This window comes from Aplysia californica, unplaced genomic scaffold (genome assembly GCF_000002075.1).
Source record: "Aplysia californica isolate F4 #8 unplaced genomic scaffold, AplCal3.0 scaffold00340, whole genome shotgun sequence".
NCBI lineage: Eukaryota > Metazoa > Mollusca > Gastropoda > Aplysiida > Aplysiidae > Aplysia > Aplysia californica.
Window position 1 is genome coordinate 66621 of NW_004797610.1, and position 27304 is coordinate 93924.

Sequence of the window (27304 nt, forward strand, 5' to 3'; positions counted from 1 at the left end):
TTTTTTGTTAAATTATAACTTTATTAAAACAATCCATAGGGATGTGAAATCTCTGGCATCGAGAGTGAAGCTTCAATAATGTTGCTCTTAAACGATAAACTTCAATCCAGCTTTTGAGAATGTGTTTCCTTTTTTTTATAAAATGAATCTGCAAATTTCTGCAAATTTCTCCTTCAGAACATAATCACTCCTACAGTGATAAATACTTTACCACAGTATTTTGTTTAACTTAAGATGGTCTGTCCGAATTGTAGAATTAATCATTTTCAGAAAATTGATGAGGTAAGATAAGCTGGTATTCATTAAGGAAAGGAAAACCCCACTGAACATCACTGGAATCAAAACAGGTAGATGAGAGCCAGGAGCTTATTGAAGTAATCACTTATATAGTAGTCAATCTCCTTATCGTCATGAACATTAATTAATCAGACTTCTAGCTGCTTTGCCAAAACTTGTAATGAATGCAATGACACTTAAAGATGGCAGACAGGAGACAGCTAATGAGATGACACAAGTAGGAGGAGCCAACTCAACGCCAATAATGTAGGTCAGAGTTTGGGCTGTCAGTCCACCACATGGTTCCATGCCTTCGTACATGCACATAGCTGCCATTGATGTATGTCTGAAAAACAGAAATGAAGTTGTGACCAAGGCCCATGCAGAATAAATAAAAAGTAAAAGCTGCATCCTTGGAAGAGGCACTTAACCTCCATTTCGTCAGTTAATCCAGCAGCGAACACATATTTGGCAGTCTCTAAAAATGGACAGCAATGAATAGGCTACCAAGATGCAAAATGGTATGACCCATTTGTTGTGAGGGATACAAGAAAATAAACAGTTTAATTGTATTAAATTAGTATTTCTGTCAGCTAATACAAATTTCACATCTCCACTGAGAAAACCTCATCTACATACAGCATAGGCTACATAAAAAGACAGAAACTCATGCTTAGGGAGCTGCATCCTGGCGGTTCACATGTGGGGGGAAAAAATCACAAGGAAGCATGACTTGAAGAGTGTGGAATGATATTATATAACAGTATTAACAGCATCCGCAGGAAAAAGAAAAGCAAAGACACTCAGGATAATTCTTTAATCTCAAATAGTTATTATAATCAAAGCCAATGGCCGGGGTCTAGCACCCCTGTATTTGAGCTAGAGTAACAATATGTTTTTTAAGGACACACTCCCTCACCAAACAACTGAAAATCATTGACCTAAAAGTACTAAAAGGGCTTGAGATTCTCTGTAAGGCCACATTCACTAATCACATGACCACTGCAGATTTAGGCCACAGGTGGCCTAAATAAGCTAAACCCCCCTCCCTTACCTTATTTAGGCCACACCTTTATACAAAGTCACAGAAATATTCCTTTTGTGCTTATTGAGGTACAGTGCAGGGTGATTTTACCTGCAAGGATAATTGGACAAAATGGGCAGAATCTTTATTGCTAATGGTGATATTTAGACAAATCCTATATCATTGTCTTTTTTTTTCTTAACTGCTCATGGTTATTAAAGAGTAAGCCAACTAGGTAGTAATTTCGGATTCCTAATACTAATATTATGGACATTCTTAAAATTTTTAAACTTGTTTTTAGCGCTTTTCTCAACGTAAAACGGATTCCGTAAAAAAACAATGATCATATCTTTCTTTTTCAAAGTATTGTGCATATATTTGTGTGAAACTATATATTCTATGCTTTCATGTACATGAAAAAAGCTAATAAAGTAATAAAGGCAAGCAAAATGTTCTTCAGAGACATAGATCTAGTAGTAGGCCCACTGAATTTTTTTTATAAACCGGGAAAGATGACCAGAAGATAACAAAATTATTTTATGATCTTCACTTGCACTTGCAATTTTTTGGATAAATTATAGTCTACCTCATTGTCTTTTTTTTCCATCATTTTTCTTCACTATTCATGACAACTGGCATGTATTGTTTTCAGTTATTATCAAGAAAGTGGATAGGCGGACTACGGGGTCTATCTAGCCAAAAGGATAGGTGGACCCCGGGGTCTACCTAACAAAATGCTAGGATTTAGGATGTGAACCCCGGAGTGAGCGTAGTGAAATAAGTAGTAGATCTAGGTTTAACTAAGGATCGGTGGACCCCGGGGTCAACATAGTGAAATAAGTAGATCTCAGTTTATTTTATAGTAGGACTGGCGGAGCCCGTGGTCAACGTAGTGAAATTATAAGTAGATATAGGTTTAATTAAGGATTGGTGGACCCCGGGGTCAATGTAGTGAAATCAGTAGATCTAGGATTAATTAAGGATTGGTGGACCCTGGGGTCAATGTAGTGAAATAAGTACATGTAGATCTAGGTTTAATTTTAAGGATTGGTGGACCCTGGAGTCAACGTAGTGAAATAGGTAGGTTTAAGGTGGACCCCAGGGTCTACCTAACGAAATGCTAGTTAGGTTTTTAGAATAGGTGGAACCTGCGGGGTCACCGTAGTAAAATAAGTAGGTTTAATCTAGGTTTCCCGGGGGTCCACCAATCCTTAATTAAACCTTCTTATTCCTCTACGGCTATGGTGACTCCGGGGTCCACCAATCCTTTTAAAATTAACCCTACTTATTTCACTACGCTGACCCCGGGGTCCACCAATCTTTAAAGAAACATACTTATTTCACTACGGTGACCCCGGGGTCCACCTGTCCTAAAACCTAGTATTTCGCTAGGTAGACCCCGGGGTCCACCTTAAACCTGCTTATTTATCACTACGTTGACCCCGGGGTCCACCAATCCTTACTTAAACCAAACCTTATTTCACTACGGTGACTCCGGGGTTTACATCCTAAAACCTAGTATTTCGCTTTGCAGACCCCGGAGTCCACCTATCCTCTTCAGGACTAAACTACTATCAATTTGCAATTTTCATTGATTAGCATATTTTTAAAAAAATATTGAATCAGAGACTCGCTTTCTAAAAAGTCCACTGCTAATGCTATTCTTTTCAAAGAAAATGCCACAATTTGATTTTATGACATGTTGAAAAAAAAGAGTTTTAAAAATATCCCGAAAACAATATAAAATGATGATATAGATCTCTCTCTCTCTCTCTCTCTCTATATATATATATATATATTATATATATATATATATATGTGTGTGTGTATTTTATTATATGTATACTAAAAGACTGAGCAGAGGCTTACAATGTAAATTCTCTGCTCTACAAGTAGAGAAAATCTTAAGTTTGCGCAAAACAGATTTTAGAAAAAAAGTTGGATCTAATTATTCTAATAAAAGTAAAAGTGATTGTTATGCTGAGATTTGTTATTATTAACTCTGGAAATACAGTTACTTGCTGAATCTAAAAGTAACTAGAACTGTGCAATTCATTTTATTTCAATTCCAAAGCCCAAAGGCATAGCAATAATAAGTTAGATCTAGATCTAGCAGTTGTAGGCTCTCTGGCTACTTCTAGCATAGGCCTGCTACTACTGATTCTAGACAGGGAATCTAGATCTTGCTATCGCCTGCACTATTAAAGTCAAATATATGGTAAAATAAAAACAAAACTGAATTTTTTGTCAGTCAGTAAATCCCAATTGCCATAGCCGCACGTATTAATAGTTGAATAATGCGATACCGAAGCAACACATTATCACAGTGTGCAGGGGAGAGCGAGGTGCTTGGTCGATTCGGTGGTTCGGCTTTTGTAGATCTATGCATTTTTTACGGAAAGCCCTATTACCTGGCCTATTACTAGATCTATTAGTGTTGTGAAAACTTCAACCTCTACAGCTCAGGCGTCAAAAGATGCTGGAAAATAATAATACGTCCTGAAGTTTCATAATTTATTTTTATACAGAATAACACAGTACACAGCCAGTAGTTTTTATTTCACCGAGTTATAAAAATGGCCTTCGTATAAAAATAGCTTGTTTTCAGAAGCAAATTTTAATAGTTCTAGTTCTACCGAATTGATTTTCAGGCGAATTCAACCATTTTGATGATCTTTGTTTTCCTTTTAAAAAGATGTAGATCTAGGCCTGTCGGATGTGGCAGTGTGATTAACACTGAGTTGTTTAGATCTAGATCTAGACCCATCAAAACACGAGGCTTCGTGGCCGATCACAAAAGTCTACGGGGCTTATCGAGGCCGATTTGCCCTGCTGCGAGCACGTTCACTAAACTGCCTATAGATAGAATCTACTACCAAATATTCTCTACACGATCTTTGCTACTACTACTACTAGGCCTACTAGCCTACATGTACTACTACGAGACAGTAAGAGAGAGTGTCACTCAGACAAAGATAGTGTAACTTTGACTCAGCCACGTAGTGTACACACTTTTTATACCCCAAATTTAACCCGGAAGTCCATTCGGAGGATTTGACCTTTTCACTTGACCAAAGTGTGCCAAAATGGTAGCCTAGCTTTTGCCCCTCCATGAAGGAAAAATCTGGCCCTCATTCAAACCATTGGGATTGAGCAAAATTTTGCGTATTGTGCTTTGTTCTTTACAATATTCATTATGGTTATGATTTATAAGTTGTACACTGAGACAAAACCGTACTAAATGAGAAAGGTGCACCATTATGAAAGTGGAACGAACTCAGTTGCCTGAAAAGGGTAGTTTGAGCATGTGTGGCCTAAATAAGCTAAACCCCCCTCCCTTACCTTATTTAGGCCATATGTGGCCTAAATAAGCACTCCCTTATTATTAAATTGAATCATTTATTTACTGATGTTACTCACCTACAAATACCAATGTCACTGTAACTTCTCGATCCATGCATCTGAAGAAAAGACCCAACCTCTTTTCCAATACAAGACTCAACACTGAAGAAGTGTGACAGCATACATTCATGATCAAAAGCTGTAAAAAGATTGCACAAAAGGAACTTAACAGTAGCTTTGTACTTGTACAGGTAAACAAACCAGAGAGGTATACAACAAGGACATAATTCAGCAACAAACCTATAACATTTAACCTCTCTCTTACATGTAAAGTAGCTAGATATTTAACCCCAAGCCGAGTGATATCTCGCTGCTGACACATACTTTTGAACCTCATGGCAAGAATCAATTTACTTATAAACTAGACCTCCTAACCATCATCACTTACCATCTTAGAAGCATTTGAGGATGAAAACGACAATAATATGCATTCACCTTACCTTGAAATTGTTACGCCGAAAAAAAAAGATAACAAGTAGACAATTTCTTTTTCATTTGTGCTTAGATGAAAAACTGAAGTAGCAACAAAACACAAGTAGGATGGATCAATCATGACTAACACTTACAGAAACAGTGACAGAGTACAATATGTAAGAGCTACTTGACAAAAAGTAATGGATAACTTTTTCGAAAAAAAAAAAAATCTTTTAAAGGTTCACTTACTTTTATTCACAGCACACAAAACATGAACTGTCTTCAAAACGCTGCCAAAGTCAAGGAATTCACTCTGATTTCTCGATAAGTGGAGCACACCATCAGTGCCCGCACAGTGGTGGAGATGCTGCTTTACGCTGCAGTACAAGTTCTTGCTTGACTGCGATACCTGCTGCATTTGGCTGAAAAATTACCAAATCCAGTTAAAAGGTTCATCATCTTCACAACAGTGCAAACTGTGTTAATACAGGAAAAACATGTTTATATTTTTACAATCAATATGATGAAATGTTACAATGTTATAAGTCTACAACTATGAAAAAAAAAACGTTGAAAAGAGAAAAAAATGTTTTTAAAAAAAAGGTATTTGAACTTTTGTAAAAGTGTGTCCCTCCCCCCCCCCCCCCCCCCAATTTTTTTTTTTAAAATAAAGAAATTCTGAAGTTTCATATTTTTAAGAGAGGCTATTTGATTTGCCATCATATGAAGAAAAAAATGTACATACAGTAGTCTCGCCTAAACGCACGGTACTCAGGAGGGCTCCTTAGCGTGTGTTGATATGGAGCGTGCGTTTACATGAACCTTAGCAAAGGGAGGAAGGGACGCAGACATCTCATTGCCTTGATATTCTAGTGACCTCCCTTTGGGATGGGGGTCACTTTGGGCAGATAATGTGACGACACGTGACTGTTTTGTAAAAAATTCCCCGACTGCGGTTAAGACTGCAAAGGCGTTGAATGGGTGTGTGTGTGGGGGGGGGGGCCAGAAAGACAGACTCGATGTATAAATGCACCATAAAATGTCGGGAACCAATAGCCTAAAAAGAAATTGTTGGTGATAGTCATAGAGACGACGGCCCAGCCAGGTGGCTTTCCAAGCGACCACCCCCGACCGTAAATTCATGAACAAGCATTCACGCGTGTTGCGCATCATAGGCTTAGGTCTAACTAAACATTAGCCAACACGCAGTCACTCAAACACAAGTCAGAAACCTTCTCTCAAAAAGATGCATTTCCAGTGACCAATCAAATAACGTTTCAGTCCCCCAACCCCCCCGACATATCACCAACCAGTCCTACACCTATGTGTCTGGAGAGTTGTGTGTGAAAACGCTGTCCATCACTCTCTTTGTTCGGCGTAAGGGGCAGTCTCGCAAAATATCCGGTTTTCTAGGCTTGTCTTATGCAAGCTGTGCAGATCGTACAGTAGTCGTAGTGAAATTTCCCTTAGTCAAGCTTTACCTGTCAGCGTGTTTCGCAGATTGGAGCGTGCGTTTAGGGGGAGTGACCGTGCGTTTGTACGTCTAAATTATATAGTAAAAAAAAAAAACGTAGAGGACGAAAGCGTGCGTTTGAGCGAAGCGTGCTTTTGAATGGCGTGCATTTAGGCGGAGACTACTGTACTAGTATCCTGTGTAAAAAAACCCAAAAACCCACTTAGTAATTGTTTTTAATTAAATTCTGTTTTGTTTTACTCTAAATAAAGCAATTTCAGCTGAACATGAGATATATTTTTGCCCTATTGAGGAGCAACACTCCACATTGCTAACCATAACTAGTATTTGTGGAATAAACTGTGAGCTGATCAGAGGCAAATAAAAGGACAGTTATCTCTGCTTATAACCCTGTATAAAAGTAAAAGACAAACCCTCCCCCCTCCCCCCCAAAAAATATGTTTTAAAAGGACCAAATAAATTCTATAATTTCCCCCCCCCACTAAACACAGTGTGCAGCTCTAAACCACCCACTGGACAAAATAAAACCAAGAAAATGTCTCAAAGCGCTTCCTCTGGGGGCAGAACATAAAAAATCTCTACAATTTGCTCCTTTAAAACCCTAACGTACATGACCTCTGAGGAAAATTTTTTTCTCCTTTTCCCAATGCATAAAACAATCTTATACTGAGCTGAATAATAAAAAGCAACAAAGAAAAATTACGTAAAGAGACTCCCACTAGCTCGATTAACAACTCTAACAACGCCAAAACTTCCATAATAACTTTACTTACCTGCAGTCTATCTCTTGAAATTCATGCTGTAAGAATAACACCAAGCGATCCAATACTGAACCTGTGAATTTGCACTCTTGACGCCTTTCACTTTCAGTTTGTGAGGTAGAAATATTGACACTGGAGCATATTTTTTCTTTCCCTGTGATGTTCTGAAAAAAAAAGTAAAATGAAATCCTTCTTCAGTCCATCAGACCTTTCAATTTAATTTAACTCTTTAACCCTTTGGCCCTGACCTCCTGAGGCTACCGTGCCCCTCTGCCACAGCTCCTGAACGATATATTACTAACATATCTATTCATATTATGATCATCAGAATCACATTCCATATCCCACTCAGGGTAGTCCTTGTCATTACCAGCATCTAATTCAGAAAAATCTTCAAAATAACGATAACGTCTTGTGAAGTAAGCATTTTGTTCTAGGCGGGCCGGGTCGGGGATGGGGTCTCCCTCACCGCTGTACTGGTGGCTAGGCATAGGGGCAGTTTTACTCGCCACTGCAAGGTCTCAAAGAGTTAAACATAGAATGACGATCATAATGTTAGCCAGGAAGAACCCTGCCAGTATTCAACAGTATTTTTCATAATCACTACCATTATTTCTTCAGTATAATAAATAGGCCTACAAGACATGCATTCATTATTTCTATATTTTCAGCTTCTGCATGCAATTAACTTTGATTTGATGAATGACACAACTACATTCTTACACATCGTGGGTGGTATAAAGAAAGTAAGGGTAAAAAAATTCTTTGCACTATCTGTCATAAAGTTATTGAGTTAAAGTATATGAGACACAGCATGACAGTGGTGCCATTGCACAAGGAACATAATGTATTAAGACTGTTCAAACTACAGAATCCTCACTCATCCTGTTATGGAAAACAGCCTGCTTTTCTCAAAAGTATTCACTTTCATAAGAATGCATTAAACTTAAACAGAATGGTTTCCATTATTTTCTGCAACTTAAAGTAACAAAACATATAAAGCATCAAAGTAAAGGAGTAGTCTATCAGATAGAACAGACAAGTTTTTGTGCAATTTCAAATTTGTAACATTTTCATATCTGTGCTATAACATGCCATTGTATGTTTCCGGGGAACTTTTACTATAGGCCAAGATAAATGAAAAAAACCATGTTCAAGACCTTTCCTAATGATATAAATAAATATCATAAGCAGGATCGATTTGGTTCGATTTGGTTTGGAACAGTTCGGTTTCTGGAGGCTTCAGTGCACACTACACATAGACCCCTGCCTCAATTGCATCAAATGACGTTAAGTTAACAAAACCTATTGTTCACGGGAAAACCACACTCTTATATAATGCCTTCCAGGGCTGCTTTCTGCATAACGGTAACTATGTTGCAGAGTGTTCTGGAATCCCATAAACATGAGAGCCATCTGTATATCTCAATGATCTTCTTCAGACCTACAGAGTCCATTTTCTTTTGTTATGACATTTTGCGTGAAAATGCCTGACTGACCTTGACATTGCAATCTCATGATGGTGACATGACTCATAGGCAACAGGCCTTGTTGTTATTGGCTGTACACAAACCGATCATTCGACTTGCAGCCGAAAAAACAAACGAGTTTGTTTATGAAAATCATCATCCATTTCGTTCAGATTGTGTCACGAAGGTAGCTTTTGCCCCTCCATGGAGGAAAATCTGGCTCGCCTCGACTTAATTTGAACGACCGAACCGAACTGAACCAATCCTGCTGATGGGCACTATTTTAAGACAAAAAACTTTTTTCGAGGAATGACATGGCTCACTGACAAAAAAGAGGCAACAAGCATAGGTGTATATCTTAACCCATTCCTGTTCAACTTGGCCCAAAGTGGCCATTTTTGGTGAAGAATGTGAACAGGAAAAGGTTAATTCAACAGCTGACCTAACAGATAAAAAAACTAGCCATATTATGTCAGGAAGTTGTTGCAGTCAACAGACAATTAATGAGAAGTTGTTGGGCAAGTTGACAGGCTCAAGCTCAGGGAAAACATAAACTTTTCTACAGTCAAATGCATGATCACTTTTTCTAACGGTCAGCGAACTCTGTACATTGTCTTGCTTTATTCTTTCAACAGTTTGTCTTCGTACATTTACAACCTACAAGACAAAGCTTTTCTTCAGAGGCCGCATTGTCAATATTCAGGGGGTCTGCTTTTTGTACAGTGGAATCCTGTTATAATGAGAGGGAGGGGACTGGTATGAATTGTCCGTTATAGCAGGATTCTCGTTGTAAGGGATCCAGTAATAAATTCAAGAGAAATAATAAAGTAGGCCTAATCTATGAGTTTGGTGTTCTGTTTATTTCTTTTTGCTGTATATCCCTCCTAGTGAGGATTTTGCCCAATATGACCTCTTGGTCTTACTCGGTCAAAAATCGAATCAGATTTCTTTCTCTTGCGCTAGTGATGTTGACAACTCGGTGTTGGCCATCAGAAAGAAAGTTCCCTAGGCTAACTCACTCGCTGTGTTGTCCCCCACCTCACCACACCCTGTGGTGCATTCAGTCTGCTTGCGCACGTCACACATTCGCTCCATCCCTACCAGCACTGTGACTTCTCCATCCCTGCATCGGAGAAGTGAGAAGCATGGTAGGCCTAGATAATCTAGACTAGGCTGGCCTATCATGCGATGCATTCTGCTTCACAACTGCTTGTCTGCGCATGCCACACCCTCCCCAATCATTCGCTCCGGCCTTCATTGTTGGCACACATGTGCTCTCCCATTCTTTGTTTTGCTAGATCACTAGGTTTCTCAACTGGCGAGGTTTTAGATGCATAAAATTGGCCTTTGCGCTGTGCACAGAAGCAGCTATATTCCACTATAACCAACTCGCGTGTTTGTCTGATTGCGCTATAGCAGTATTTTATTTACAAAGATAAAGAAGGGAAAAAAACGGGGTTTTAGAATAGTGTCTTTATAACAGACTTCTCGTTATTTCAGAACTCGTTATAAGTGGACTCCACTGTACACTAAACACTCTGTTGACAGATCAAAATAAAAGAGAGAGCTGTTTATAAAAATTGTCCTTATGAGTTTATAAAAAAATTAAAATATGGTTTCACCATGTCATTCTAAGTTCATTTATTATACTTCCCCCCAACTTTTTTTTCTCATCCATGTTCTGACACCATTGTCATCTACTCTAGGCATGCCGAACTGAGGCTCCCTCAAGGGTCACATAAGTGCTGTTATGGGGACCACACACAACTATTTTCTCATAACATAATAAAAGTAATATATAATATTGTAAAATGTTTGGTCCTTTCAATTTGAGGCATCGTGGTGAAATCAGGCGTTCATCAAAATAATAAAATCAAAGAAACCTGCGGTTATCAATTTTTTTTCTAATTTTCATGTTTGGCTCACCATCTTTTATGTTAATTTCTATGTAGATTTTACAGAAAAATGTTCAAAGGCACAAAAAATGTCTGTTTACAGTTTCCAAGGACACTCAAGCTTTGGAAGTCACCAAACTTTGGCAGCCATATTCTTGCCAATTCTACATCTGTCACCATGCGACACATCTCCTTCAATCACAAATACCACTAATGCTATTCAAGATAGATGAGTATAAAAAAAAAAAATCAAAAGCAAGGTAAATGAAAAAGCTTCAAGAATATACCGGTGACTCCATATACTCAGATATCAACGAGCGCCCGATTCCTCCGCGTCGTGACACAAATTAAGAAACTTACAATGTGAGTACAAATGTCTTAACTGCATTTAGAAATAAAGTAGATCTAATGAAGAAGTTTGACAAAGACAATACAATTAAATGGAAAAATATAGTCTGCTCTTTTTGCCGACCATTTTCGGTATTTCCAGCTGAAACTTCTGTGCAGTTCTGACTTACATCAGAGATGACAAATCTCAGTGTTGATCAGTCAGCCTCACTATCCTCTGAAAAGTTATTGTCAATTTCATAAACATAAAGAAAAATAAGGTCCACACACATAAATTGAACCAAACATTGCCATTCTCTTTGCGGCAAACTTTCTGGAGTTTTAAAATTTAGGGACCAGTTCGGTGAGTTTTTCATAAATATTAAAGTCAATGTCACATACCCTGATAAAGACTGCAAGCTGTGCTATTCCAGTGATGTCAACAGTCTCAGCTATTATATCAATTTTTTTACAGTGTTCAAACCATGAAAATACACCACCAACTTGTGCTTCAAATTAACTGACATTTCATCAATTCATTCAGCTACAGTGTTCCTTGTTAATTAAATGTCTTTGAATAAAAATGCTTTCTTTTCTTTGGCCACACAATTTCAGCTGTTTTTATGAGATATTGCTTTGTGAAATCTCCTCACTGTAACATATCCCTCTCAAGGTAATTATTCGGATAAGTTCATAGCTTGCAACGATGGAAGCAATATTCTTCTTTGAATTTTCATGAAGTGGTCTGTTGCTAGGTCAAGTAAGCCTACACATATTTATCGTAAGATCTATAGTTTGTTTTAAAATGGCTTTTTAAATTGTACTCTTTTGGTGTGGTGATTCAGACATTGCAAATTAAACAACTCATCTTTCTGTCCACTGTTGTGCAAAAATAGTGTAATTTCCACTTTTTAAAAAACACTTGCCATTCCTTTTTCTCTTATGTGAGAAGTGCTATCCATTTTTAAAGGTGAAAACTTTTCGAAAATTTGAAAACAATTTTCTGTAGAAGCTCTCTGCAGGCTGTTGTTGTGCTTGTAAGCGTCCACATTTTTTACAAGCCTGATCTATTCCATAAGCTAACATCAACATTTTTTGCCATATAAAAGGGCCATCATATTATAAAGTAAAAGAAAAAAAACCCATACAAACCAAAAGTTCTTTCTCCCTCTCAGAGACAGAAAAGGTACTTTCAGATGATGGGCTGCTGTGCTGGGAAGTTGTTGTTATAAATGTTGATGACACTGTCATATGATCCAAGTCCAAGGTGACATTTGCTGCTCCAAAAACAAGAAAACAATAAGCTGTGAAAGAAATATATGAAGAATTAACTCTCCACGATATGAAAAGAATGCTGTACAATACACATTATACATAGGCTGTTGATCACGCTTAAACCTCATACCATGCCTAGGAATTAATCTTGAAAATCTAGGTCTAAAAGTTCTCTCGTCATTTTCCAGCTTGAACCTGTGAAACAGAAAATCATCTTTAATATAATATACTTGTACACAAGAAAAAACATATCGTTGTTTCCATTCGCTATTCACGTATAATCCAAAATTCGAAAATTCAGTTTCTACCAGATTTGAACTAAAAATATACTTATCTGTGTTCTATTTTGATTTGGAAGAACTACTACCAATGAAAGTCATAATTTTTTCCACTTCTCTAACCATGGATGAAAAGATTCTGGTTTCCTTTTCGACTTGCCTTTTCACTCTAACTCAAAACATGCGAAATGGATTTTACTCTGATAGCGAAAGGCAGCAACGATATGTGTCAACAACTTAAGAAAGCCAAGGCCTACAGTAAATCAAAGTCATATTTTCCGAAGTAGGAACTCTAATTGTATACATGTATTGCAACACATCAGAGCAATTCAGTAAAGCTTAATTTTTTACAATCCTGTGTTTGAGATGGAATTTTCCAGGTTCTGTATCAGTAAATTAGACTAGGTGTCTTCAACCAGCGCCTGAGCTCTCCTTATTATACATGATGAAGAATTAAGTATTATATTTTGTACAGTCAGAGGATTCAATTTTCTTGAATCCCTCTGCTCAGCACAGTCAGAATTCAAAATTGATTCCAACTTTACAAAGAGGGACAATCAAAGTGATGTCTCATTGAAAGGTGAATGAAGGCCATTTTATATCATTGCCATAAATACAGAGAAAAATCAGTCTTGTATTGTGTCACAAAATAATAAGGTGTAAGGTTAGGAACAAATATTTTTAAGTCTGCATGGGAAACTATCAACATGACATTTACCAATTTCAGTGATCCATTGTCACTTTCCCCGGAAAAGCATATATTATTATTTGCAGGTATGAAAAAAAGAAGGGGAACATAAAAAAAAAATTCCCACAGTGATGAACTTTATGAGTGACGTAAACCCCTATTAGATGGAGATCCACTGTATTTGAACCCATTCATTAAGTTATCAGGTACCCCCCCCAGCCCCCCAAAATATTCCTAGTTCCTGTCAAGGAAAAAAACATTCTGTGAAAGAAGTGGTAAGCACAATAAAAGAAAAACATAGTAATCTAAAAAAGACATTCCCACTGTCATATCGTGAGCTGACTTAGAACCCTGAAATAAAAAATGATTTGACGTTTTTTACGCCAAATTTAAAAAGATTTATTAGGCTAAAAAGTTCAGGCAATAACCTATTGGAATATATAATACAGAATTTGCAAAAAAACAAGGGGTAAGATAATATTATACAACCCATGTCAAAAGAGATAAAATAACAAAAGAATAAGAAAAAATAACTGCTTTATCAACTATTCATTCATAGGCCTGTATCATCAACAGCAATTTGAAGGCAAAACAATATCAAAGATAAACATACAGAAACCTGCTGTATTATGATTACCAGAGGACCTACTACTGAATGCCATTCTATTAGCATCCCATAAAATCTTTGGGGGAGTTGATTCAGTGATGAAAGCCAGTAACATTTAATTCACAGAAGTAATGAGCTTCTGAGATCCAGCATTCAAAAGAAATATTTTAGTGTGATACATATCACTCTGCTTTTTTACATACACACCAGAGATAATTCCAAGGGAATTCAATAAATGAAACATGGTGTAACAATACACAGTAAAACATTATCTTCCAAGTCTACCACTGCACATATATATATATAATATATGTGTACATTCAACAGAGTATGCTTTACAGCAAGGGTTGAAGGATCATTACTCATAACAGTCATTAATCTCATAAGAATAATAAGCGCAGCACAAGACTCCTCATTTAGCCTACATGGGAAACCTGCAAAAAGTCCCACAAGGCAAACTGGGACATGAGTCATAGAAAGTACAACAGGTTGTCCTCTTTGAACAGATAACCAGCTCAAGCCTATGTATATTGTATGCATACAAAAAACACATATATTATAGGCCTACATATCATAATATATTCAAACATTATATTCAAAACATTTCCTTAGCCTCCACTCCTAAGACTTGGCGGTGACAGTACTCCTAAAGAATTTAGTCCATTCTATACAAACAATTCTGCTGACCACAGATCTATTTATCAAATGCATTTTCGTCTCAACTTGAAGTTCATAAAAATTGTTCTTTACATTTTTTTACCTACATATTTATAAAATTACTAGAAGTTCAGATTCAAACTATATGAGTTATGCCTGATTAATCTGATTATACCGAAACTTTTGTTCTTCTCTTCCCAATGAAAGGGAAAAAGTACAATTGCCAGCGGATCCAACACACACATCTGAAATACTAGCAAAGCCAAAACAATCAAGCTCAGTCAGAGGAGGTCATTCAGGACGCGCCCCCCCCCCCCCCCCCACAAATTCCCTTTTCCCCCGGGGTAATGAGATCGGTCTTAATGATTGATAATACCAGACCTCATGTTTTGTTGACATGGGTGCCTCACCCTGCAACATCCCTCCTCTGCTGGCCTGTGATGAAACAGATTGTAATGATGCCAAAAGCAGATGGTGGTTGACTTTTCTGAGTCTTGCCACAGGAAAGGCAAATGTTAATCATTTTTTTAGGCTTTCTTTTCATCCTACTAAATTTCACCATAAATCTCGGGCCATGATTTATCACATCGTAGAGAAATAATACCCTGCTTTTTCATAAATGTACTGTTAAAGGTGCAAAACTACTGTTATTCTTTTTAAGTTTCGGGGGAGGCAGGAATTCCGCAAAATTAAAGACACCCCCCACCTTAAAAAAAACCAGAAAGGAAAGGAAAAAAATGAAAAAGTCCCAGTCTCCTTCTCTGTCCCAATCCCTCCCCTCCCCTTCCAATCCCTCCTCTCCCATCCCCATCCCACCTCCCCACCTAAACAAACATGTCCTTTATCTCCATATAAGGCCTAATGAAACAAACTGTAACTTTCCCTTCATCTAACCTAAAATAATGAGGGAAAGAGGAAAAACGGGAGGTGATTCCATATGCAGGTAACCAATAAAAAGGCGAGTAAGCGTGTGTGAATCTATTTAGGTAAATGTGTGTAAGTGAGTGAGAGAGAGAGAGAGTTTGTGTGTGTGTGTGTGTGTGTGTGTGTGTGTGTGTGTGTGTGTGTGTGTGTGTGTGTGTGTGTGTGTGTGTGTGTGTGTGTGTGTGTGTGTGTGTGTGTGTGAAAGAGAGACACACAGAGAAAAAGAGACAAAGCAGAGTAAGGGACAAAGACAGAGACGGAGAGATAGAGAGAGAGAGAGAGAGAGAGAGAGAGAGAGAGAGAGAGAGAGAGAGAGAGAGAGAGAGAGAGAGAGAGAGAGAGAGACAGCGATACTGAGACAAAGAAGAGGGGTTCACATTGAAAACCTTGTAGTTATAATGTAATAGTATATCTGATTTAGGCTTGAAAAGGTCTTAGGTCTAAATCTCACTTCCCTCTAGCTGAAAGAATATATGCAACATCAATTTCTCAACCTTACCTTATCATAAAAGTACTGGGTATCTCACAAAGGACAAAATACAAATCAGCTGTTGTTGATATCATAGTCGAGTTGAAGATTCATATTCAGAGATGATGGTCCTGACAGTTTCAATGCTTTCACTGAATAGGTCCTGCAAAACAGGAGAAAAATATAAAGCATAATTTCCTCTTTTTCAAAAGTACTTTACTTCAAGTTATTGTGTTTGGGATGTATCTGGTAAATAGGAAAAGTCCAAATTATTATAGTGTTTGTGCATGAAATACAAATGAAAAGCCAAAAAAAAAAAGTCCTTATGCACAATTTAAATTATGAACATTGAATTGCTGCAGCCTGACAACATAGTTCATATGATTAAAGAAAGAGATTACTAATGTTAGTCGGCTCTTTAGTCTTCTTCTTTAGTGTTACCTTGCTACTGGGAGAACAGTTGAATGTGAGTTCTTCAACTTGTACATTTATGGATTTTTCAGAATATGGGCTATTTTCTTGGGAGAACATTGTGACCCCCACCTTTCACGTAGCCAAAATATTAATAGTATCTCGACTGACAAGATGTTTTTCAGTCTTGAGCAGGAATTAATGTACCACTTTTCTTTGATATTCGGCTGTAAGGGTATTTTTGCAGTAGTAACAAGTTTTTAGACTTATCCGAAAAGATTGGGTAGACCTCGGTTAAACTTAAAAAAATAAATGAATAAAAAATCATCCACCAGCCACATCTGTATGAGCTTGAAATCAAACAAAAATATTTGGACATCGATGTTATGTCCAAAGCTGGCAGCTGAATGGTACAATAGACTGAGTCTTACTTCTTTCCATTCCCTTGTTATCGCAGCTGTCAGTGCTCTCATTCTTTCCCCTATCTCTCAAGTATCAATAGTACTATTTTTATTACTTTATTATATTGCATTGATATACTTCTGCTATAGCTAAAAAAAATTAATTAATAGTCAACACCTAAGCCACATAATAAGGATCATAGCACTGACAGTATACTAGAAAGCCTCAGTAGGAAAGATGTCTGCATGTGGCAAAAAATGAAATCTAAATTCTTTAGCGAATAATGATTGGCAAACTTTTCAGATTGATACAGAAAGAGTACTTAAAAACCTTTGTACACAACATACTCACTTGAGACACTCCATATCGATGATACCAGTGGCTGTATGCTCCAACATCAAGTTTTGCCAAGGACCGTGTCAGTACTAATTCAAGAAATTCATTGATATTTGAAGAATTCACAGCCAGGGTCATACTAGAGCTGTTGTCTTGAGCACCTAGCAAGGCTGCTTGCTTTGTCCAACAGTCCAGTGGGTATGGGTTCCATGCTACAAAGTTTAAGCCTTTTCTAAGTTTTTTATCCAAACCATGTTTGACATCTGACATAAAAGACCCTAAGGTGTCCCCTCGAGCTACAACTGTTGCAGAGACTGCCACATTTTGCTTGCCATCACAGTTATATTTGGGACACTGCAATAATGCTTTGGAAGTAATGCCTTCCCATGAGAGTTTATTGGAGCTGAAGTGGGAAGTGCAAGCAAACTTCATAGAGGGCACTGGGGTTAAAGTTCTAACAAGTTCCCATGGTTCTTGGCCAGAGCAAAACCCTTTTGAGGTTAAAAGTGTATCAGTTGGCATAAAAAGGCCGCTTAAACGGTTTGCTGCAACCTTGTTAATGTCCTTAAAAGAAACTTGAGGAATAGTACCATCTTTCTTTGCTCGATTTGCAAATGCAACAAGAGCATCGTTCTGTAGCAAAATAACTGAATCACAATAAGTTTGCAGCCAGTTAAGAGTCAGTAAAGCATTGTAGCTCTGTAATGGGCTTTCTCCGCTAGAGCAAGGAGCCACACAACAAGACATGATATGATTACAGGGGAAACTATCTCTCAAGTGTTCAATTATGTGTGAACCAAGTCCGGACCCAGTACCTCCACTCAAACTGTGTACAACAACAGATCCAGAATATGAGTCGCATCGTTCAACTTCTCGCCTGATGGCATCCATACTGTTCTCAAGGACATGGTCATCCCCTGCTGTCTTAAGGCCATGGTATCCCAAAGCAAAATTTGTTCCTCTCCCACGTTTCCCCACAACAACATTGCCATCTCTTACTCTAAATATTTTGGGCAAGGTATTCACAACTTTGGGCTCACTGTCTATGTGAATACTCCGGTGGAAGCCATCAAGTGAAGAAAACACATAATTACTCTGTCCATCCTGAGTACCAGAATGGAAATTTTGCCACAAAGGAACACTCAGTTGATTTCCACATTGACCAATATGAATGAAAACAGTAGACATAGCCGCTGTGGTACCTGCAAGAGAAAACAGCATTCTGAATAATAAGAGAGAAATTTACAAAATAATACATAACTGCACTTCACTTTTTAAAAATTGTGAACTCTTCTTGAAAATATTTTGATTTGTTTGTGTTTGGTATACATGTGATGGGATGAACCGTATATTGACGGCATGCAATTGAAATGTATCAAGTGCAGAAAGCAATTTGTTAGGATTGAGGAAAAACAAGTTCATTACTTGTTAAAGTTGTACACGCACTTCGAAACTTGAACTAAATGATAGGTCCCGAGAAGACTTTTGGTTGACATAAGTCATCTCTTGAGAAAATGATAACCCCCCCCCCCCAAAAAAAAATATGTGGACAAGCATATACGATATATTTTGCAATTATTTTTTCACTCTGATGAAAAGTGCAAAAACAGAGTGCACTATGTTACCAGTGTAGTTTGGTCGAGACTGGCCACTGATTGTGCATCATGTATGGGTTTGACCCAAGGGGGTTACAATAGAATGGAGGCTGCATTGTGGGCAGCAGCCCCTGACTGATAGAATCCTTCTCTCACAGGGAGAACTATGGTCAAACTGTACCGCACACAGCTAGACTCTCGCACAAAAAGCTAGGTCAAGGTATTGTTAAAAATAATGATGTTCTATAATTATCTACTGGTCATTTGTCAGAATACTCGCATTATAATGGGGTCAGTTGCTTTCCATTGAATGTGTGCAAATGAAATGCTAAGCAAACCTTTATCTTGGTGGGACAAGATCTGAGTCTAGATATCTAATGTATCTTGTTGTCATACAGATGTAAGCTTGAGACGAAACGATTGAACAGAATTTATCCTTCCACCTGAGTGGGCAAAGTATTTTCTGTCTTAAGGACAGGTAAAAACTCTCTGAAGAGAAGGAATTTTTCTCTCCGTTTTAAGAGGTAATTATAGAGGACATAATGCATATGGCAAGGAAATAAGTTAATCAAGCTTCATGAGCAGATTTATCATCTAATAATTCTTCATAGAAAGGTAATAGCACTAAAAATAGGGCATTTTTAAAAACTCATCTTCAGTACACCGGTAATTGCATGTTAAATATAGAATACTGTTAATTCTAAACTATCAAGCAGAAGTGCATTCAAACACTGAAAATACTGAGTATACACACCATTATAATATAATGCCTTTTGATCACTGACAGGGTTTCATTTTTTGATATTGATGATATTATTGCTGAGTAAAATTTTACAAGGTCGTTCTTAACTTGTATCATAATTACATCCCCAGGAATGACTGGTATTAAACACTGGTTCCACATTGATCTATCAAAAGAGTAATTTTCCTCTCCGTGGCAAGGTTTTGTTTAAATGTGACATTGATTGAGATAATCCAGGTTCGTCAAAATAAACGAACACTGTATGATGATGACATTCACACAAAATATCATGGACTTTCCGCTGTTTCACAACCCTCCTGTTACATTGTTGCATAAACATGGACAAACAGCATGCTGATGACTCAAAAGAAAAGCGAAGAAGAGGCAAAAGTATGCTCCTCATAATGGATCGTCATAATATTATGAACGAACATTTTGTAAACTTTTGTTATGATGAACGAAACCTCCTACCACATAATTAACAGTTGTTTTGAGACTTATTTATAATTTCAACCCATCTAAAGGACGTATTATAGACCTTGCTTTCTTTCTATTTTTATCATTAGTGTATAGGTGTGTAACGTAATCAATATTTTACTATAGTAATCATTGTTTATGAATGAACTACTTATTGTCCATTAAATATATTTTGAGGATTTTTCAATGTTAATAAACTTTTAAAACATGTACGTACACAGAAACATATTATGAACAGAGTATAATTTAATAAACGTAATTTAAAGTGAATGACAGATCAAATATATACATTTTTGGGTCAAAACGTAAGTTTGTCATAAATGTTAAGAACGAACCATTAAATACATGTGAGGCATCCTTGCGAAATCAGACGCTTGTCAATATGAAATTCAAGAAAATGGCATTTCTCCGCCAGTTGGGCCATTTTTATTCAATTTTTTTTTCGCTCAACACTTTTTTTTTTTTCCTCAACACCTTTTTTTAAATTTGTCCATTAAAAAAACCCATTTGCAAGTGGATTTTTACTGAAAAACGCTGATCAAAGGCACAAAAAACGTAAATTTGCACTTTTCAAGGTCTCTCAATCTTACAAAGTTGCCAAACTTTAGTGACCATTTTCTCACTAATTAAACTTTTACCTCTGCTACTGGCCGACCCCCACCTCCTTTAAACACTTGTAAATAACTCGACTTGTATTGAAGATGGATGGGTAATTCTTTCAACAGAAGCAAGGCAAATCAATAGGTTATAAGATTATACCAATAACTCCATATATGCCCAAAATTTGACGAGAGCCTGATTCAACCGCACCCTGACGTGTATTCTGAGGGGTTGTCACTGTATTCACTTTGAATTCTTCCTACACACTCAGACACATATATAATATATATATTTAGATCTATATTCAACGAGGTCGCCGCGCCTGCCTAAAGTCTCGTTGAATCTGAGTGTTCATATAGCAAACATGAGGTTTTGTGTACGTAATTACAGGCACTGAGCAAGTAATGAATAAAGAGAAGTAACAAGTAGTGCCTCACATGTCGGCATATATTAATATGAGCTGTGCAAAAACAAAGGCCGATTCACTCAAATGCACGCCTATGTCATCTCGATGTTTGCCAAAACGTTGTGTTGTTGTGTAGAGCCTAGCATACGGCAACTTTTGATTCCATAGACCAGCGCACAATTCATTACGTAGATCTACGTCAAGACTTGTTTATCACTGTAATAATGATCAGTTGCTGGGGGAAAGAAAACTGCGACGTGTTTGTATCTGCGACGTTCCACGTTCGAAACGCTGGTGCCCCCCTTCCCCCCCGACACGCACACAAAGCCACACGTGTTCAGGCCACCCATCCGTCCCAGACACATGCAAGAGTAGACACATGTGCATGCCAACAATGCATATGTTGGTATGAAAGAAGGCCGCTGATTGGTCGCTTGCAATCGGTTATGTGAATAATGGTTCACAATGCAGGTGTAATGGATGGTTTCCAGGAATAGATCAAGTTCGTTGAGGGAAAAAAATGAGCAAAGCCATGACTGTGGGGCTGTTCACCATGGAAGCGACCTCGTTGAATCCGAGCTTCTCCATTTAAGTGTTCGTTGAAGCCAGGTCATTTATTATTGATTTTAAAGAAGAAAAAAAAAGGGGAATCCATCTCCTTTCATTGAATCCGAGTTCTCGTTGAATCCGAGTCCCACTGTATTAAATTTTACAAGTTTAGATTTCTAGATCTACTAGACCTAACACGACATAAAAAGACAGACCAGGAGGGTTCTACTAATCGCAATCCGGAGCTGTCCGGAGGCCATCATCTCTTCTTACAGGGGCTGCAACCTGTTACGTGCGAAACACCTACTTTCACAATACCTTCGATGTCTTTAGTTGGCAGATCTACCCTTTTTACACCTGGGTGGGGTGAGAAAATGGAGGGGGAGATGGCAGGATGGGAGAGAGCACGATCTAGACGTCTATAGGCACAAATTGTTTTTTAAATCAAAATTTTACGGGAAATAAGTCTGTCATTTGTGCATCGATGTCAATAAAACTTTGCATAAAATTCAACCGAAGTATGAAGACAGAAAAAAACAATAAAAGTAATTAAAATTCAGGGTTGGTGATTTAAAAAATGTTTTAAATAAAAATTTAAAAAATCGATTTTTTAAAATTTAAATCGGATTAAAATTTTTAAAAATTAATTTAAAAAATGTTGACACAGTTTGGGATTTTTGGTGGCTAAAAGTAAGTTCTTTTAGTGCAAAATGCATTGTCTTTATTTTAACTAATGATTAATTTAAGCAACTGCAGTTTTAGAAAGCCTTAATCTGCTATATCAGTGAATTATGGCTACAGACAAAAAATGAAGAAAAAGTCAGTCTAAAAGGAAGGGGGACGGGGGTAATTATGCATAGATAAACTTGCATTTTATTACAGCGTGTGTGTGTGTGCGCGCGCTTGTGTATGTCTAAAAAGAAAAAGAAAATGCTAATTTCAATTATGAAAAAAAAGTAAATTGAATACAGTATTATTTTACTACTTACAGTGACAGGGGGGAAAGCAGACTTCTAAGCATGATTATTTTAGTCTACTAAACCTTATATCTATTTTATAAAACCAAGGAAAGGAATTCTGAATGTTTAAAGATGTAAAAACAGAATACATTTTTTAAAAGTGATTTAAGTCACTGAGTTTTATTTTTAAAATCAAGTTGATTTAAATTTTTAAAAAAATCAACTGATTTAAATCGACCTGATTTAAATCGACCCAACCCTGGTTTTCAATTAAGAAAAAAAAAGTAAATTGAGTACTGTATTATTTTACAGTGACACTGTTTTATAAAACCAAGGAAAGGAATTCTGAATGTTTAAAGATGTAAAAACAGAATACATTTTTTAAAAGTGATTTAAATCATTGAGTTTTATTTTTAAAATCAAGTTGATTTAAATATTTTAAAAAAATCAACTGATTTAAATCAACCCAACCCTGGTTTTCAATTATGAAAAAAAAAGTAAATTGAGAACTGTATTATTTTACAGTGGGGGGGGGGGGCAGACTTTTAAGCATGATTATATTAGTCTACTAAACCTTATATTGTTTAATAAAACCAAGGAAAGGAATTTTGAATGTTTAAATATGTAAAAACTGAATACATTTTTTTGAAAAGTGATTTAAATCACTGATTTTTATTTTAAAAATCAAGTTGATTAAAATTTAAAAAATCAACTGATTTAAATCAACCCAGCTCTGATTTCAATTATGAAAAAAAAAGTAAATTGAATTCTGTATTATTTTACAGTGAAAGGGTGGGAAGCAGACTTTTAAGAATGAATATATTAGTCTACTAAACCTTATATCTGTTTTATGAGACCAAGGAAAGGAATTCTGAATGTTGAAATGTGTAAAAACTGAATAAAAAAAAAAAAAAAAAAAATGATTTAAATAAATGATTTTTATTTAAAAAATCAAGCTGATTTAAATTTTTTTTTTAATCAACTGATTTAAATCAACCCAACCCTGTTAAAATTTCAATCAAACCTGCTGCGTAAAATGCAAAACTTTACATCTTAAATCAACCATAATAATAATGTGTACTAAACCTGTTAAAATGTGAATGTCCTTACTATATGCATTTTAACAAATCTAAAATGGTAAAAGATGACTGGTGGCTCTCTGAATTTGGCGGGCTGTCCTCTCCCTGGTCACCAGGCGATCCCAGATCCTGAAGAGCTTGGCATTGGTGGTCCTGGTATCAGCTCTTTGGCGCCTGATGACTGCTGATTCCTAAAGAAACTGGCACCCTCCAGTCATAAGCCTGGATTCTTCTGCCAGTAGCTGCAGCATCAGATACAAGTTAAGATTTCCTGCACTGGAAGCCTTGGAGTTCAGCCAGCCATGCCACCCCTCCACGTCATTGTTGGTCCGTAAGTTTCTGTAGAAGCAAGACCAACTGGAAGGTGGCCAATCTGTTGAGTCAATCCATGTCAGGTGTATGTAGGTGCAGAGGCAGCGCTGCCCTTCTGTTGTAGCCTCCCTTTCCAACTCTTCCAGACTGCTGTCTATATTCTCCCAAGGAAGGTACGGCAGTGCCAGGAGCTGTCGACAATAACTGTGGAATGCTAGGTCGTTTTGGTTGGCATGTTGCATCCCAAGCCCCTGTATGTTACTCCATACTGCTTGCCCCCATTGGAAGGAGCATCCACAAACTTCAACCCCTGCTGGAAAGGCTGCACAGAAGGCAAAACAGCAGCTTCGAAGTCCATGGCGACACATTCCAAGTTCCAGGAAATATCTCTGGGTTGAAGTTCCCGTTTCAAAGCCTGCAGGACAGCCTTATAATCCCGCCGACGTTTCCCAGACATAACAGCAAAGGTCAGTGGCAACTGCTTTGTCTGGTCCTCCACACGGAAAAAAGCATGTATACTTCACAACTGAGTGTAGGGTGCCCTGACCACTTTAAATGTTCCATCAGCATACCATCGCTTCGCCTGACAGAGTAGAGACAGCTGTTGCTCTGAGAAAAACAACAAATGACGCTTGGTGTCCACAGTGATATCCACAGGATCTTCGAACTGGTCAGGCCAATGGCGCATATCAGTTCAAAGCCAAGGTCCTGGGGATGGCACGGGCGACTTCGCTGGCGGTGATAATTGGCAATTCTGTCGAGATAGTCGGTGCTGCGCTGGTTGGGAATGGGCTGTGACTCCTGAAGCAAATGCTCAGCAATGGTGTATGCTGACTGGTATGGTGCAGCTGCAGCTGTCTCCTTGACGTTTCTGACCAGCTTCGTTTTCATCACCGCTCCAGATTCTGCTGAAGGTAGATGCTTCTGTGTGCCTCTGGCGAAGATGTCTCCATGTTGATGGACCATCACCTGGCACTTACAGGCAGCCCGACTCCTGGTGCATCACCAATGTGTTGCCTGTGGATGCCATAGGTGAAGCCCTCAGAATCCACAAGCAAGGGACAACCTCGTTGTGTGCCTTCGGCGATGAATTCGAAAATCGATGGCTGGTCCTCCATGATCGGTTCTGTTGTTACAGGATTGTCGGCCAGTGAACTCTCAAGCACTTCGACAAGGAGCTGGAAACTGGCACTGCTCATGCTAGCATTGTAAGTTCTTCCTTCACAATACTAGGGTTCCTCCCCTCACAGTCTTTACACTTCCACTCCAACTCTATTTCTCCTCTGATAGCGTGTCTGTATTGTACAGTGGGCCGGACATAAAATCTCGTTGAATCCGAGTGTTCGTTATAGCAAACACCAGGTTTTGTGTAGATAATTACAGGCACTGAGCAAGTAATGTACAAGAGAAGTCACAAGTAGTGCCTGAAATGCCTGCATATTATGAGCTGTGTAAAAAAAAAAGACCGATTCGTTCAAATGCATACGCCTGTGTCATCTCGATTGTTTACCAATAAGTTGTGTTGCTGTGTAGAGCCTAGCATACGGCAACTTTTGATTCCATAGACCAGCGCACAATTCATTACATAGATCTGCGTCAAGACTAGCTTATTATTGTAATAACGATCAGTTGCCGAGGGGAAAAAAAAAGACAGTGACGCGTTTGTATCTGCGACATTCAACGCCCGGACCGCTATTGCCCCCCCCCTGACACGCACACACAGCCACACGTGTGCAGGCCGCCCATCCGACCCTGACACACGCCAGCGTAGACACGTGCGAGTGCCCACAACTCATGTGTTGGTATTTTAAAAGACCGCTGATTGGTCGTATGCAATCAGGTAAGTGAATAATGGTTCATGATGCAGGCGCAATTGATGATTTCCGGGAATAGATAAACTTCGTTCTGGGAGAAAAATTAGCGGAGCCACGTCTGCAGGGGCTGTTCACCCTGAAAGCGACCTCGTTGAATCTGAGCTCGCTGATTTAAGTGCTCGTTGAATCCGGGTTACTTTTATTGATTTTAAAGAAGACAAAAAATGGGGGATCTATCTCATCTCGTTGAATCCGAGTTCTCGTTGAATCCGAGCTCATTAAATCCGAGTTCCACTGTATTCGGTCATGTTGCAAATACGATGCTGCCATCTTCTGCATGCCCCATCATACAACAAGGCCTCTTGTCGTGGTCTAACCTCCTGTTGGCAAACGATGCAGGTAGCAGCTTCCATAACTCTGAAGAAGCAGGACCAACTGGAAGGTGGCCAATCTGCTGACTCAATCCATGTCTGGCGTATGTAGGCTTTTATAAAGGAAGCTGAAGTCAAATCGCGAGTAATTTTCTCAGTATTTTTTGCTTGCTGAGAACTCATCACTTTATAAAGGTAGCTGAAGTTGAATTGTGAGTAATTTTCTTAGTATTTTTCTTGCAGAGAGAGAGAGAGACAGAGACAGAGACACAGAGAGAGAGAGAGAGAGAGAGACACAGAGAGAAGGGGGGGAGGGGGTTTAACTTAGTACAGAGGAAATATCTTGCCCACCAATCACTAACGTTGTTTACATGGGGGAGGAGGTGTGATGAGTTCAGTGGGCACTCTTCGGGAGCTGAACTCCATAGAAATTTTTATGCGCAATTGGAAACAAAAATAGCTGGCTGAGTTGCCAGGGTGAAAAGGCCCCTGGTAAATTTATAGAAAAGGTCCAAATCCATTTTTATGCCAGCTTTCTTAACTCGACTTCCGTTTTCGTTTCCAATTGTGTAAGCTAATGACAATGTCATGTAGGTTGTTTTTGGACAATTCGGCAATGTGCATTCAGTAAACAATTTTGTGGGGTGTAAGAGTTAAGAAAATTTGAGCGAGAACTCACTCTTGCGAGAAGAGGGATTGCAGGAGTGAGTACTGTGTACCTATATAGATCTAGATCTAGATCTAGTGGTGAGAAGGTTGTGGTTAGATGCCGGCCGGTGATTAATTTGAGAGGACCGTGAAAATTCTTGCAAGAGGATTTAGGAGGCAAGAAGCATCTCTTTGTGAACTAATGTGTGTAGATCTATGTCTATATATCTAGATCTAGATCTAGATCTAGATTTTTCTAGATCTAGAATCTAGATCTAGGTAAGAACCAGTCTTGTTTTGTGTCTTGTTACATTAGGCTACATAAATTTCTACAGAGTTAGGTCGGGACCACTTCTCCCGAAGAGTGTCGTTCACTGTTATTTGGATGCTTTTTTTTCTGGTTTCCCTACCGTCTAGCGACCTAGTGACTAGCACTAGTCACTAGTGTCTAGGCCTCTTACTCTATAGATCATCTAGATTTCTAAAGATCTAATCTAATATCTAGATTCTAGATCTAGATATCTACATCTATATCTATCAAAGTTCAAGAAAGAAGCTTTATTACCCAAGATCGACTGGTCATTCACAGCAACAGGTGATACGTGACAGGCTTTTAACTTGTTTACAGGTTGTCTGAGCTAGCAACGGTACACAAGTCACAAT

The 27304-nt window shown here is 38.1% G+C and overlaps 1 protein-coding gene and 1 pseudogene across 5 annotated transcripts; both read right to left on the reverse strand.

The window, feature by feature from the left end:
- Window positions 1–27302, reverse strand: LOC101853710. Of its 5 annotated transcripts, none has more exons than XR_004858763.1 (8): window positions 27207–27302; window positions 17105–18291; window positions 15971–16103; window positions 12195–12319; window positions 7364–7515; window positions 5366–5538; window positions 4721–4841; window positions 1–622 (listed from the first exon to the last, which is right to left on the reverse strand). XR_004858763.1 is itself a non-coding variant. In XM_035970928.1 (6 exons), the coding sequence occupies exons 1-5, from the start codon at window positions 14132–14134 to the stop codon at window positions 4736–4738; spliced, it is 540 nt and encodes a 179-aa protein (XP_035826821.1). In that variant the 5' UTR covers window positions 14135–14742; the 3' UTR covers window positions 1–622; window positions 4721–4735. The 5 variants fall into 5 exon arrangements, 2 of the variants coding, with proteins under 2 accessions (XP_035826821.1, XP_005102835.1); XR_004858764.1 differs by having other exon boundaries at window positions 4721–4761; window positions 12195–12346; XR_220664.3 differs by having other exon boundaries at window positions 12195–12346.
- On the reverse strand, window positions 24023–26053 carry LOC106012344 (annotated as a pseudogene).
- Window positions 27303–27304: the final 2 nt, after the last annotated feature.